General features: G+C 40.6%; 1 protein-coding gene across 3 annotated transcripts in view; it reads left to right on the top strand.

Annotated features, from left to right (window-relative positions):
• The first annotated feature begins 5,536 nt into the window (after nt 1-5,536).
• USP45 (ubiquitin specific peptidase 45) overlaps nt 5,537-14,345 on the top strand; it is a 79,713-nt gene continuing 70,904 nt past the window's right edge. For 2 of the 3 annotated variants that reach the window (XR_004056994.1, XM_010367687.2), the window contains exons 1-3: nt 5,537-5,594; nt 11,037-11,155; nt 13,134-13,306. Coding sequence is in view for 1 of the 3 variants with exons in the window: in XM_010367687.2 (XP_010365989.2) it covers nt 11,056-11,155; nt 13,134-13,306 (273 nt within the window). In the remaining 2 variants the exon portion in view is untranslated. Of the gene's footprint in view, nt 5,595-11,036; nt 11,156-13,133; nt 13,307-14,345 lie in introns of those variants that run through there. The other variant, XM_030929639.1, reaches the window with a different exon arrangement.

Here is a 14,345-nt window from a genome sequence, read left to right on the forward strand (position 1 = left end):
ACCTCCCGCTCCTCTTCCTCCTCCTGCTCCCGCCTCCGGGCGCGCTGCTCCAGGCTCTCCGGCGCCCTCCAGCCAGGCACCGGCCGAACCGGGTAGTGACGCAAGATGTAATTACTGCTTTAAAACTTAAAGGCATTTGGAAAGAAAGTAAAGGTTATGCTTACTTTTTTTGCTTTTATTATTTTTTAGGAGACACAAAGTTTAAAAATAGAAAGCAGAAAATGTGACACATTATTTAAGATTTAAAGTAAATAAACTTTTCCAATTTACCTTAATAACATGATTTTCATACATTGGATTTGTTTAAAACAGACTGACTACATGGATAACTTTTCTAAGAATTGTTCTTAACTCTAATAGCTGGTTCAACTGATGTAGGCATTAAAATAAGGTCATATTGTCATCGTTCCTCCACGAACTGATGATATTTGACTATAGGTTTGTCAGGGTTACATCCAACTATTGTATAATATGTGTCAGTTTCCTATTGCTACCGTAACAAATTACCCCAAATTTACTAGCTTAAAACAACACAAGTTTATTATCTACAGTTCTGTAGATTAGAAGTCTCACTTGGCTAAAATCAAAGTGTCAGCAAGCCTGTGTTTCTTCTGAGCTCCAGAGTAGAATTTCTTGACTTGTCTTTTCTATCTTATAGTGGTTGCCTGCATTCCTTGGCTCTCATGGCCTCCTCCTCCATCTTCAAAGCCAACAGCTTTGAGCTTCAAATCCCTGATTCTGACTCCTGCTTCTGTTATCACATCTCCCTCTCTTCCTCTGACTCTGCTGCCTCTCTTTTATAAGGACCTTTACATTCAGACCACAGAGATAATCCATGATAATCTTCTCAACCCAAGACACTTAGTTTAATCACATCTTCGAAGTCCCTTTTGCCAGTTAAGGTAACATATTCACAAGTTTCAGGTTTGTAGAACACGAACATCTTTGGGGCAGGAGGTCATTATTAAGCCTACCACACAAAGTTTCTCATTATCTTATTTTTTATTTATTCTCAGGTTGGTTCCCAAGCATAATAAAAGCTATATTTAACTGCAAATAGATTTACAGTTAAAAATTAAAATATTTGGCCAGGTGCTGTGGCACCAACCTGTAGTCCCAGTTACCAGCAGGCTAAGGCAGGAGAGTACCTGAGCTCAGGAGTATGAGGCTATAGTGCACTATGATCAGCCTGGGTGACTTAGTGAGACCCCATCTCAAAAAAAAATTAAAATATTCATGTTTAAATGGCATTATTAAAGTGTCTGTCCAAGGAATCATTTCATTAAGCATTTTTAAAATTCAGTTATTAATAATTTAATAAGCTATAAGCCATTTCAGATTTCTAGACCAATGACATCATTTATAATTATTTTCCAAATAATTTGGAGCTTAATCATAGTCTCTGTGTAATTTACTTTGTGGATTCACTTTGAACTAAGATATCACTATATACTGTAGATTCATATAGTCTCTGTGACATCCCCATTCTAAATATACATCATAAATCACAGGTAGTATGAACACAAGATAGGGAAACAATGTACTTGGCCTCAGTGAATCATATTTAACCTGATTTCTGCTTTTGCAGGAGAAGTAATACTAAACACTTATTCTTTTAGGGCTCATGACTAATTATTATTTTAAAAATATTTTTACGTAGGACTTTTTTTCTGAGGAGACAAGTATGTCTTTCCATATATAGCACACTGCTAAACTTAGTTTATTTAAGAGTCCTTGCAGCAAAAAGATCTTGTCAAAAGAGATTCTTGATTGTTGTTCCTAGTGATCTTGATCATTGTGTCCAAGTTATTCCATCATTGTTAAGGAATAACTCAAGCAAGACTTAAAATGGGATAAGAGGTGGAGAAATAGGTTAACTTTTCTGAAAAAGATTTACTAGTGCTGAGTTGATATGAATCATTAATTCCCAAACAACTAATTTAATTTTTTGTTGTTACTCATGTGTTAGTGAAAGGCTATTGGAAAGAATTGGAAAGAAGACTTTTTTTTTTTTTTTTGAGGCAGAGTCTCACTCCGTTGCCCAGGCTGGAGTACGCTGACACGATCTCAGCTCACTGCAACCTCTGGCTCCCAGTTCAAGCGATTCTCCTGCCTCAGCCTCCCCAGTAGCCACCACACCTGGCTAATTTTTATGTTTTTAGTAGAGACGGGGGGCCGGGCGCGGTGGCTCAAGCCTGTAATCCCAGCACTTTGGGAGGCCGAGACGGGCGGATCATGAGGTCAGGAGATCGAGACCATCCTGGCTAATACGGTGAAACCCCGTCTCTACTAAAAAAAACAAAAAACTAGCCGGGCGACGAGGCGGGCTCCTGTAGTCCCAGCTACTCGGGAGGCTGAGACAGGAGAATGGCGTGAACCCGGGAGGTGGAGCTTGCAGTGAGCTGAGAGCCGGCCACTGCACTCCAGCCTGGGCGGCAGAGCAAGACTCCGTCTCAAAAAAAAAAAAAAAAAAAAAAAAAAAAAGAGACGGGGTTTCACCATGTTGGCCAGGCTGGTCTTGAACTCCTGATCTCAAGTGATCCACCCGCCTCGGCCTCTCAAAGTGCTGGGATTACAGGCATGAGCCACCACACCTGGCAGAAAGAAGACAATTTTTAAGAGACTTGGGATTTTTCCCATTTCTTTTTCTTTTATTTTTGACCAATAAAGTCATTTCACACCCATTTCTTTTAAAATCAACTTTAAGTCCCCATATAATAGACTAACATAATAAAATGAAAAATTAGGAAATATATGGCCTTTCATGTGAGTCTGTTTTTTTAAGAATTTCTATCAAAACTTTAAATGAACATCTGTTGACTCCGCATTTCTACAGTGAATAGTTTATTTACTGAGAATATTTGCGTTAATAAGCAAAGACAAATGTACACTAACAAGAGACTGATGAAAAAATAGATACATTCATTCACAAGAGACTTAAGCAACTGGTCAAAAAAATGAGACTAATATGGCCCAGCACGGTAGTTCACGCCTGTAATCCCAGCACTTTGGGAGGCCGAGGCAGGCAGATCACCTGAGGTCAGGAGTTCAAGACCAGACTGGCGAACATGGTGAAACCCTGTCTCTACTAAAAATACAAAAATTAGCCGAGTGTGGCAGCACATGCCCATTGCCCCAGCTACTCGGGATGCTGAGGCAGGAGAATCGCTTGCACCCGGGAGGCAGAGGTTGCAGTGAGCCGAGATCGTGCCACTGTATTCTAGCCTGGGTGACAGAGCAAGACTCTGTCTCAAAAAAAAAAAAAAAAAATGAGGTTAATATGAAAATATGTCTGCCATATACTGTTAAGTGAAAAATTCAAGTAATAGAAGAGAATGTAGACTGTAATCTAAGCTGTGTTATCTTTTAGCATAAAGGCAGTCACATAAAAACATGGTACAAATGCATGGTGTACACACAAAGACAGTGCCTAAAACTATATATCAGAAAACAGCAAACAGAGGAGGAAATGGGAGTGTGGGAAGGAGGGGAGGAAGATGAGAAACTAGCAGGCATTACTTTGACAATAAAGAGTGTATCTTAAATATACTTGATATCTGGTTCAATTTGGTGTTTGATAAAAAGGAGCTGGGCGCAGTGGCTCACGCCTGTAATCCCAGAACTTCGGGAGGCCGAGGCAAATGTATTGCTTGAGGTCAGGAGTTCAAGACCAGCCTGGCCAACATGATGAAACCTTGTCTCTACTAAAATACAAAAAAAAAAAATTAGCTAGGCATGGTGGCAGGCGTTTGTAATCCCAGCTACTAGGGAGGCTGAGGCAGAATTGCTTGAACCCAGGAGGTGGAGGTTGCAGTGAACCAAAACCATGCCACTGCACTCCAGCCTGGACAACAGAGAGAGAATCTGTCTCAAAAAAAGAAAAAAATGAAAAAAATACACTTGATAGAAATATAAGAGGAATATATATAGCCTACATCTTAACAAAGTATTCCACATATTTCCAAACAGAACATGACGGTAAATTTAAGATATTTAGCATTATTTGGAAAATACATGGTTAGATAATCTTAAGGTAATCTATATTTTTATTTGATGTTTTCTTATAACGTCATTGTAATAGCACTAAAACATACTTACTGTCTAACATTTAAAAATAATTTCCTTTCTTTGAATAATCCATCAAGTAGTAAATTTTACATTCAATTAAGTGAAAAGATAAATGAGGAACATCAGAAATAAAAACTTAAGTGTTACAGAATTTTCCTTAATTTATGCCAAGTTTTGAAACAAAGGTTGAAATCTCTGGAGATTTTGGTTATGCTAAGGGTACATCCACTGGAAATCAATATTTGAAATTTGTCGTTCCCAAGAAAATTTAAGTATTGTATGGTATTTGATAATTTCTAAATTTTTTCTTATGAAGAAAATAACCTAAATTTTCATAATCTAATTCAATCCCTTTTAAAAAATCAACCATAAACTGGGTTTCCACATATAATACATTTTAAAAAATCTTTTACAGTGACACAATTAAGATGCAAATTATTTAGATTTACTCAAGTTTGCTTGTTCTTATTCCTCCAAGTTCTAGATCAAATTCAATGATAAAATATATGAAAGCTTTTGATTTATGAAGTAGACACTTTTGCCTTCAAAATTACACCACACAACCTATTCTTATTTGAGGAATATTTTCTTTTTCCCTAGGGAAAAAAATTATCCTAACCCCCCAAATGATAGTGTACCTCTATACCTATAACAGCACCTGGCATATCTGTGCTCAATTATATTTGTTAAATGAATGGTCCTTGTAAGTACGATATAAGCAAATACCAACCTTCTTTGCCAAATTCTCCACAGGTAAATACTGTTATAAAAAAAGAGTTTTTAAAGCAAAATTTAGTATTTAAAATTTTAACTCTAGTATCTTCTGATTTCTACGCCAATAGTCTTATCCTTAAAGCCACATCTGTCCCTTGGCTGAAGAGTTGTGAAAGATCAGGAGACTTTTAGAACCTATCCATAACCACTGTTGGCATTTGCAATATCCATGATTCAAACAAAATATTTTCAAACCAACTACTTTTACTAAACATGCACTGTGCTGGCCACTTTAATAGATAACTGGGCTTTGAGGAGGTATAGGTGTATTTGAAGAAATGTACCATCTAGTTAGGAAGAGAGGACAGGTAAGACAACAGCAATGGCGAAGAAAAGCACAGTAATATATGACGAATGTTAGATGTGACTTTAAGAGTCCAGAGGAGGGTAACGGAGGGAAATCGGAGTTTGTTTCAGAAGGCGCCCAGCAACAAGTGGAACTTAAGCCGGACTCCTGGAACATCCGAGGTGCGCACGCTGGCCCAGGATCCCAATAAATTGCTAGTCGGTAGCTATTACTGTAAGATTACCAGGGACTCTCCGGGCTCTGAGGACATGCAGAACGCAGGCGCCACGCAAGCCGGCCCCGCCCTTCCACCCCTCCCCGCGCTCCCAGGCCCGGCGCGCGCCGCCTGGAACCTTCCCGGGCCAGGCTGGGGGTGGGCGGACGAGGCCCCACCTCTGCCGGGCGCCTGGCGGGCGCGCAGGCGCAGTCTCCCCAGGTTGTAGACTCGGCGGCCCGAACGGGCGGGGTGAGTTGGGGACGCGGAGCTGTGGGCGCAGCGGCTGTGTGGTCGCCGCAGTTTCTCGGTCTTCGCTTCGGCGACCTTGACTCCCTTGTGGGTGGGCGAGGCTGGAAGAGAGGCTCCCCACCCCCCTCGGCTTCCCGATCCCTGGGGGCGCCGGGCGGTCACCCAGGGCCGTGTGAGCTCAGCTCTGCCGGCTTCGGGTCCCTGCGGCTGCGGGAGAAGCCCTAGGCGTCAGGGCTGGCGAGGGGCCGCTTGGGAGGCGCCCGAGTCCCCTGGTGACCTGGGCGTGCGGTGGCCCCACACCCTTCCGTCCGCCTCCTCGCGGCGCATTTCTCTTCACATCCTCGGAGTGTGTGTGTTGGTGACCGGAGGAAGCGTGTCTAACCCCGACTTTCTGGAAGCGTCGTGTATTAGGAGCTCCGGAGCCGGACTGCTTGGGTCCGCATCTCCATCCACCACTTACTGGCTCTGGGACCTTTGCAAGTCAACCTCTCTTTCTCAGTTTCAAGTGTAAAATGCGGGAAAATAATAGCAACTTACCTCCTAAGGTGGCTGTGAGGGTTGAGTGGGTTAATATCTGTGAAGTGCTTAGAACTGAGCGTGATACACAGCAAACCATAAGATGCTGCTCATCTTTTTGACCTTGGTATATAAAAGGAGATAGTGTTTTTTTCTTCTCTTTCCAACCCCCATAAATAATTGCCCAAGAGTGGGAAAAAAGGACTTTTTCTTAAGGATATGGGCTTTTTGCATAGCCTGTTTAAAAACAGCTTTCTAAACAACTTGGTTGCACATCCTACTTTAGAGAAAAGACAGGTGTTAAGTGATGGTGAAGTTGAAAACTGTAAAGTTTATTGTTTGGAAAACCGCATGAGAAAAATGGCCAGAACATATTTGTGCTAAAAAGAGTTAACATAGCAGGCCTGAGACTGCTATCTTTAGAAAGGACTGCTTGCAATGTTGGTGCTTGTTTGGCATCTGGGAACTTAGATTTTTGGGTTTGTGCTGAACAGTTACGTTTTACGCCGAAATTACCAGCTTCTGTAAAAATCCGGGACACCAAGTCTCTGATGGGCTTCCCTGCGCGGAAGCATTGCATACGTGTTGCTGTATTTTCATTGGTTGAGGAAGGGTGTGTTTTGTTTGACCCCTCTTGGGGTCATAAGGAGCCTACACGTGATTCCTTCAGACTCCACTTGTGTCTTTTTCTATTGTGATGAGCCTGTATATCCATACTGCATTGTGTAATAAATGTCAGCCATGAATACAATTATATGTTGAGTCCCGTGCATCCTATCAAAACTCTAAATGTGGGGGAGATCACGGAGATCCAGAGCCACAGTTATGTAAATTTGTATAAAGGTAAGGGATGTAAGTGCAGTTTTGTTACAGGATCTCTTTCCTAGTGGTACTGGGCTTTTAGTGTAACCATCACCTGAATAATGTACATTGTTTCCATTAAGTAATTTCTCATTCCTCACCCCACTCCCATCCTTCCCAGTCTCCAGTGCCCAGACACAATTTTGATGATGTAAAGTATTGGAAGCTCTAATAATTGGACTTTTAAATTTGTCCTTTTGCCTTAAATGGAAATTGGAAAACTGCAGATACATGATTGCCGAATCCTGGGTTACTGTACCAAATGATTCTGTCTGTTTAGACATATTACATATGGCAGAAAAATCATCAGAAATTGCCTCTACATTACCAAGTTAAGTTTGAGTCAGTGTTTTTGAAAAAAGGCACAGGTTGCTTACAGTATGTAGGTCAAATGCCTGGTTTTGTTTATTATTTTGCTAGCATTATCTGTGTTAATGCTCATCTTTATCAAGAGCTTATCTGTATCACGGCGGGAAAATATAACCAGTTTCTCATAGACCATTTTCTCTGTATTTTATTAGTTATACCTATCTCTTTTCAGGACATCAAATTTAAATTGATGGAGGTAGGTTTGTAAATTTGGGAATAGAAAGATCAAATTTGCCATCTGCTTATGTCTCTCTTCCCTTAGTGAACGACTAGATCAGTTTTTGATAAGTTAGTGGGGAGATGGAGGGGTTAGAGGTTTAAGGAAAGTGAAGAAGATTTGAAGTGGCTTTGTGGATAGTATGTAGGTTTACCAGAAGGTGTAGTGAGTAATAATGGACCTACTCTCCTTTCTTAAGAGACTTTCTCCCAACATGGAGAAAATGATTAATTGGGTTCATCTAGGATTGGGTTCTGCCAGAGAGGTGATGTCGTCCTTAAGGCTCTGCACAAGTATTCCAGTTCACCTCTTTTTGGGTACATGTAATGTTGCACTCTTTGTACATGGGCAACCCCTCTCCATGTCTACTTGAAGTTAAATGTGCCATGTGACTTGCTTTAGGAAGCAGCTCTCCATTAGCCATTTCCGCTTCTCCCTACCCTTCTGTAAGGGTCATGGAAGGACTTGAGATGCAGCCTCTTGTCAGCCTGGACACTATAGGAAATTATGAGTGGCTGATCAGGCAAGCTGGAAGAACTGGGAAGTTACGATCAGAGAAGGGGATACGTAAATTAGTGATTTTATAAGGTGGAACTGGAGGGGAGAGAAGATGAGGAAGTTTGGAGGGAGAAGGTAGAGATGAAGTGCTCAAGGAACTCAGAGGCTTTTTACATGGTCCTAACCCCGAAGCCCTTAATTTATTGCAACTTAGTTCAGTAGTGATGACCGTTGGACTTAATGGTAAACTTGAAAGCTCCCTTATTGTGAAATATGGAATGAATAAATCAAGGTTTGGAATTTAGTACTGAATTGAAAGATTCATTACTTTGATCATTGAAAAGTAAGTCAGCAACCATGAAAACTGCAATGTTGCTTAGCTACCAGGCAGGAGAGTAATAGGGAGGCTAAGCTACTCTAACAGAGACTCCAAAATATAGTGGTTTTAAAAAATGCTTAGCTTGTATCTAAAATCTTTTATAATTAACTGAATTTTTAAGAAATGTAAGGGATAGAGGTAAATAATACCATGAAGAAAGAGACAAATGCAATGTGAGACATTATACAACTTTGCTGTTGAAAGAGTATTCTGTGGGCCCCCAGCAGTGGCTTCAGTTTTAAGCTTTTTAGATAGGTAGAATCTCAGGTCTTGTGCCAGACTTGTTCAATCAGAACTTTCATTTTAACAAGACCCTCAAGGTGACTCATGCACTGGCCTGATCTCTTTAAAAAGCTAAAGTCTTAGGCAAGTAAAAGGTTGAAGAACTGCTCTGTTAATAGATTAAAAGATACTAAAGAGACACAACCAATATAAAGTGCAAACCTTGATAGGATCTTTTTCAAAAAACCAGCTATAGAAGACAATTTAGGGCCAAATAAGGAAATTAGAATATGATGGAAAATGAGATGATATTAGAAAATTATTAATTTTCTTAGATATGATTACATTGTTATATAGGAGACTGTACTTATTTTTAAGAGATACATGCTGAAGTATTTAGGGATGAGCTGTCAAGATCTGTACAACTTTCAAACAGTTCAACAACAACAAATATATAATGCACACATATGTGTCTCTGTATACACACATATTGATATTTAGATAAAAACAAACATAGCAAATTGTTAATAGGTGTGGAATTGGTGGGGCACCATGCTTCATACCTGTAATCCCAGCAGTTTGGGAAGCCAAGGCATGTGGATTGCTTGAGCCGAGGAGTTCAAGACCAGCCTGGGCAACATGGGGAAATCCCATCTCTACTAAAAAATACAAAAAAATTATCTGGACGTGGTGGTGTGCACTTGTAGTCCCAGCTATTTGGGAGGCTGAGGTGGGAGAATCACCTGAGCCTGGGGAGGTCAAGGCTGCGGTGAGCTGAAATCAGGCCACTGCACTCCAGCCTGGGCAATTGGAGTGAGACTCTGTCTCAAAAAAATAATAGCCGGGCGCAGTGGCTCATGCCTGTAATCCCAGCGCTTTGGGAGGCGGAGGTGGGTGAATCACGAGGTCAGGAGATCCAGACCATTCTGGCTAACAGGGTGAAACCCCGTCTCTACTAAAAATACAAAAAAAATTAGCCAGGCCTGGTGGCATGCGCCAAGCGTAATCCCAGCTACTCTAGGGAGGCTGAGGCAGGAGAATTGCTTGAACCCAGGAGGTGGAGGTTGCAGTAAGCCGAGATCTGTCTCTAAAATAATAATAATAATTAATAAATGTGGAATCTAAATAGTATATGAGTGTTCATTATACTGTTCTTTTAACTTTTGTAGATGTTTAAAATTTTTCATCATAAAAAGCTAGAGTGAACCCCCCCCCAGAATGTGGTAGCTTAAAAAGATAGAAATTGGCCAGGCGTGGTCTCATGGCTGTAATCCCAGCACTTTGGGAGGCCGAGGCGGGCGGATCACGAGGTCAGGAGATGGAGACCATCTGGCTAACACGGTGAAACCCCGCCTCTACTAAATATACAAAAAAAAAAAAAAAAAAAAAAAATTAGCCGGGCGAGGTGGCGGGCGCCTGTAGTCCAGCCTGTGGTCCCAGCTACTCGGGAGGCTGAGGCAGGAGAATGGCGTGAACCTGGGAGGCGGAGCTTGCAGTGAGCCGAGATTGCGCCACCGCACTCCAGCCTGGGTGACAGAGCGAGACTCCGTCTCAAAAAAAAAAAAAAAAAAAAAAGATAGAAATTTAATTTTCTCTTAATATTCTGGTGCTAGTCGTACAGCACAGGTAGAGTGACTTTACTGTGCTTGGCTTACAGCTTCCATTTTTGATCCAGTATGGCTCATCCAGCTCCTACTATTTACTTGCTAGCAGAAGGGAGGAAAGGGTGAAGAGAACTCATTATCCAGAAGCAACGCTTACTCCGTTGATGAAAACTTTAGTTTTGATCATTCACCTGGACGTCTTATATTTAGGGGCTGTGTCTTGGTTCAGCCCGCTATAGCAAATTATTATAGGCTGGGTGGTTTAAACAACACAGACTTATATCTCACAGTACGGGGAGCGGGGAAGTCCAGGGTCAAGGTGCTGGCAAATCTAGTATCTGGTGAGGGCCTTCTTCCTGGTTTATAGATGGCCATCTTCGCCATCTTCTCTGTATATCCTCATGTGGATACAAAGGTAGCTTTTATTATAAGAGGCCAGTCTCATTCATGAGGGCTCCACCTACATGACCTAATTACCTCGCAAAGGCTTCACCTTCAAGTACCATCGCTTTGGCGATTAGATTTCAACATATGAATTTGGGGTGGGGACACAAACATTTAGTCCGTAACAGTATAGTTGGCAAAAGCCAGTGGAATATATCATGTGTATACTGATTTAACAAAGATTTATTTCATTTCAACTGATGTTCCCTTCTTCTTCCTCTGTTAATATCCCAGACCGGTTAAAATTGAAGTCATTTCAATTTTGATATGCATTACATAAAATATAAAATTTTAATTTTGAAGACTCAAATGTATGAATTTTTTTCCCTCAGTCCCTTCAGTAAATAACAGATGCGGGTGAAAGATCCAAGTAAAGCTTTACCTGAGAAAGCCAAAAGAAGTAAAAGGCCTACTGTACCTCATGAAGAAGACTCTTCAGATGATATTGCTGGTAAATTGTGATATTTGGCATCCCAAATAGTGTTGAGAAGAAATAACAATGCAGTTGACCCTCAACAACATGGGTTTGAATTCTGAGGATCAACTTGTACATGAAGTTTTTTTTTTTTTTTTTTTGGAGACGGAGTCTAGCTCTGTCGCCCAGGCTGGAGTGCAGTGGCCAGATCTCAGCTCACTGCAAGCTCCGCCTCCCGGGTTTACGCCATTCTCCTGCCTCAGCCTCCCGAGTAGCTGGGACTACAGGTGCCCGCCACCTCGCCCGGCTAGTTTTTTGTATTTTTTAGTAGAGACGAGATTTCACCGTGTTAGCCAGGATGGTCTCGATCTCCTGACCTTGTGATCCACCCGTCTCGGCCTCCCAAAGTGCTGGGATTAAAGGCTTGAGCCACCGCACCCGGCCTACACGAATTTTTTTCAACCAAACGTAGGCGGAAAATACACTATTCTTGGGATGCGTAAAAACTGCATACTCAGCAGACTGACTTCCTAAATGCAGATTCCACAGGGCCCACTGCAGGACTAGAGTATGCACAGATTTGGGTAAATGTGGGGAGGTCCTAGAACCAACTACGCCCCCACCTCCCTGCCTCAAGTATCTGAGGGATGACTGTATATGTGGTTTTTTTTTTTTTTGTTTTGTTTTTTTTTTTGAGAAGGAGTCTTGCTCTGTCGTCCAGGCTGGAGTGCAGTGGCGCGATCTCGGCTCACTGCAAGCTCCGCCTCCCAGGTTCACGCCATTCTCCTGGCTCAGCCTCCAGAGTAGCTGGGACTACAGGCGCCCGCCACCTCGCCCGGCTAATTTTTTGTATTTTTTTAGTAGAGACGGGGTTTCACCATGTTAGCCAGGATGGTCTCGATCTCCTGACCTCGTGATCCGCCCGTCTCGGCCTCCCAAAGTGCTGGGATTACAGGCTTGAGCCACCACGCCCGGCCTGACTGTATATGTTCTTAATTAAGAACATATGTTACTCTTTATTTTTACTATTTTCTGCGTGAGCATTAGAATCACCTTGTCTAGTTCCAAAAGATCCTGTTGGTATTTTTATTAGGATTTTGTCTAGTTTATAATATGAAGTAACTTAGATTGGCCTTTTTTTTTTTTTTTGGTCTCTTTCTCATGAGCTATTAAAACCATGTCACCAAGCCACCAGATCTTGGCAGATGGCCTTTGGGAGCTGCTGGCCTCAGGGCTTGGTTTTCTCTTTAGTCTCATGCTTTTGATTTAGACCTCTGAGGATTTTCCTCACTTTCTTGCCGGTTTTCTCCATTTAAAGAGATATTTTTAATATATTATTTCCATTTTAGGTGTGCATAGTTGCATACAGCTGTACATACACACTCACATATGAGTGCATATGTCTTGTGAAATCTGAATAAGTTCTAAGGATTGTACCAACATCAGCTTCCTGGATTTGATATTTTACTATAGTAGTCCAAAATACTAACATCAGAGGAAGCTCAGTGAAGGGTGAATGAGACCTCCTTGTATATTTCTTTGTACCTTCCTGTGAATCTAAAATTAATTCAAAAATTTAAACCGTAATAAATCAGGGACATCAGGTAAGGTCCTAATGATATTTAAAGAGATACTTCAGACATCCTTCAATGCAGCAAACTGGCTATCCTGAAACATCATCCAATTTTAATACATGTATAGCTTTGTATAACCACCACCAATCAAGATACTTGACTGTATCATCACCACCCTATGTGCTGTCCATTTATAGCAACACCCTCTGCCTTGTGTCCACTGCCCCCTAAAACCGTGAATCTCTTCTCTCATTCTATAATTATGTTATATCATGAACATTATATAAATGGAATTACATAGCATATATTTTTTGAGTTATTTTGTGTGTTGAATCTGTGCTTTTTAGTGAACAACATTTAATACTTTTGAGATTTGCTTAGTAATGGTAGCACTTTGGTGTAGCAAAGAAAATGTTGAGATTTTGTTTTATCTTATTCAGTAGGTTTAACTTGCCAACATGTAAGTCATGCTATCAGTGTGAATCATGTAAAGAGAGCAATAGCTGAGAATCTGTGGTCAGTTTGCTCAGAATGTTTAAAAGAAAGAAGATTCTATGATGGGCAGCCAGTACTTCCTTCTGATATTTGGTTGTGCCTCAAGTGTGGCTTCCAGGTAAGAAAAGTGTTATTTATATGTGAGTTTATCTGAAATATTTTCCTTAAATGCTTATTGTGAGCTGGACTGTTGGTCATGCATAGGGGTTAAGATAAATTTATTCCAATTTAGATAGAAATTTTCCAAGAATGAACTTAAAAATGATTGTTAAGGTAAAGTAAAAGGTATGCTATGTTCAGAAAGTAATCAAGTGTGGTTTATAAATACTTGCAGAGGGAATTCAACCTATTTGCAGTAGTTCCCATATCTGGACCAGTCTTTACCTTTTGTATTTACTTAGGAAATAGATCCACCTTTCAGATTAATTTTTTTCTCTCAAAACAGATTTTTCTGCTGCTTTTGCAAAATAGTTTAAAATCTTAAAGTTTAGAAGTTATTAATACCTGTAATAAATTTTCTAATGAAATTAAAAGTATATACTTTTTTCAAAAAATAAGAGAAATCTTCATTATCTCACACAAAATGTCCAGAAGTAAGGCCACTTCAGGATTAGTTAATTTAATGGAAAGAACATTAAAAACTGAGGTTTATTCTATTCTCTGCTCTGCTATCCTCAACCTCATGGTTGTGTTCCTCTTTAAAAAAGAAAAAAACCTTTCTGGAAAGATTCAGCAGATTTGACTTCCCTTCATGTTGCATTAACCAGAATTGCATCTCATTTCTTTACTTACCTAGTGAGGGAAATTGCTGATTGGTCTGTGTCTCAGTAGTTCTCAGTGGGTTGGGATGAAGTTGTGTACAGGATTGGGAAATGTGTGTTTGTGGAAGGGCACCACTGGCCTGCCAGGATGCTGGGTGTTCCACAGTGTGCCAGACAGTGTGTACATTTTTAAACGATAGGGAAATTAACTTTGCCCATGATTGTTTTAGGTAAATACTGTATATTGAAAAGCATGTTAACCTGTTTGCAAGAAATTAAATTTAATGAGAATCCATATTGCTTTTTTGAAACTTTCTCCTCTGGCCTGAAATTAAAAACAGAACAAAACTTTTCAGTGTAAGTGTGAATATAATTTAAGTTTTGATTAATTTGAAA

Source organism: Rhinopithecus roxellana, chromosome 4 (assembly GCF_007565055.1).
Source record: "Rhinopithecus roxellana isolate Shanxi Qingling chromosome 4, ASM756505v1, whole genome shotgun sequence".
Lineage (NCBI taxonomy): Eukaryota > Metazoa > Chordata > Mammalia > Primates > Cercopithecidae > Rhinopithecus > Rhinopithecus roxellana.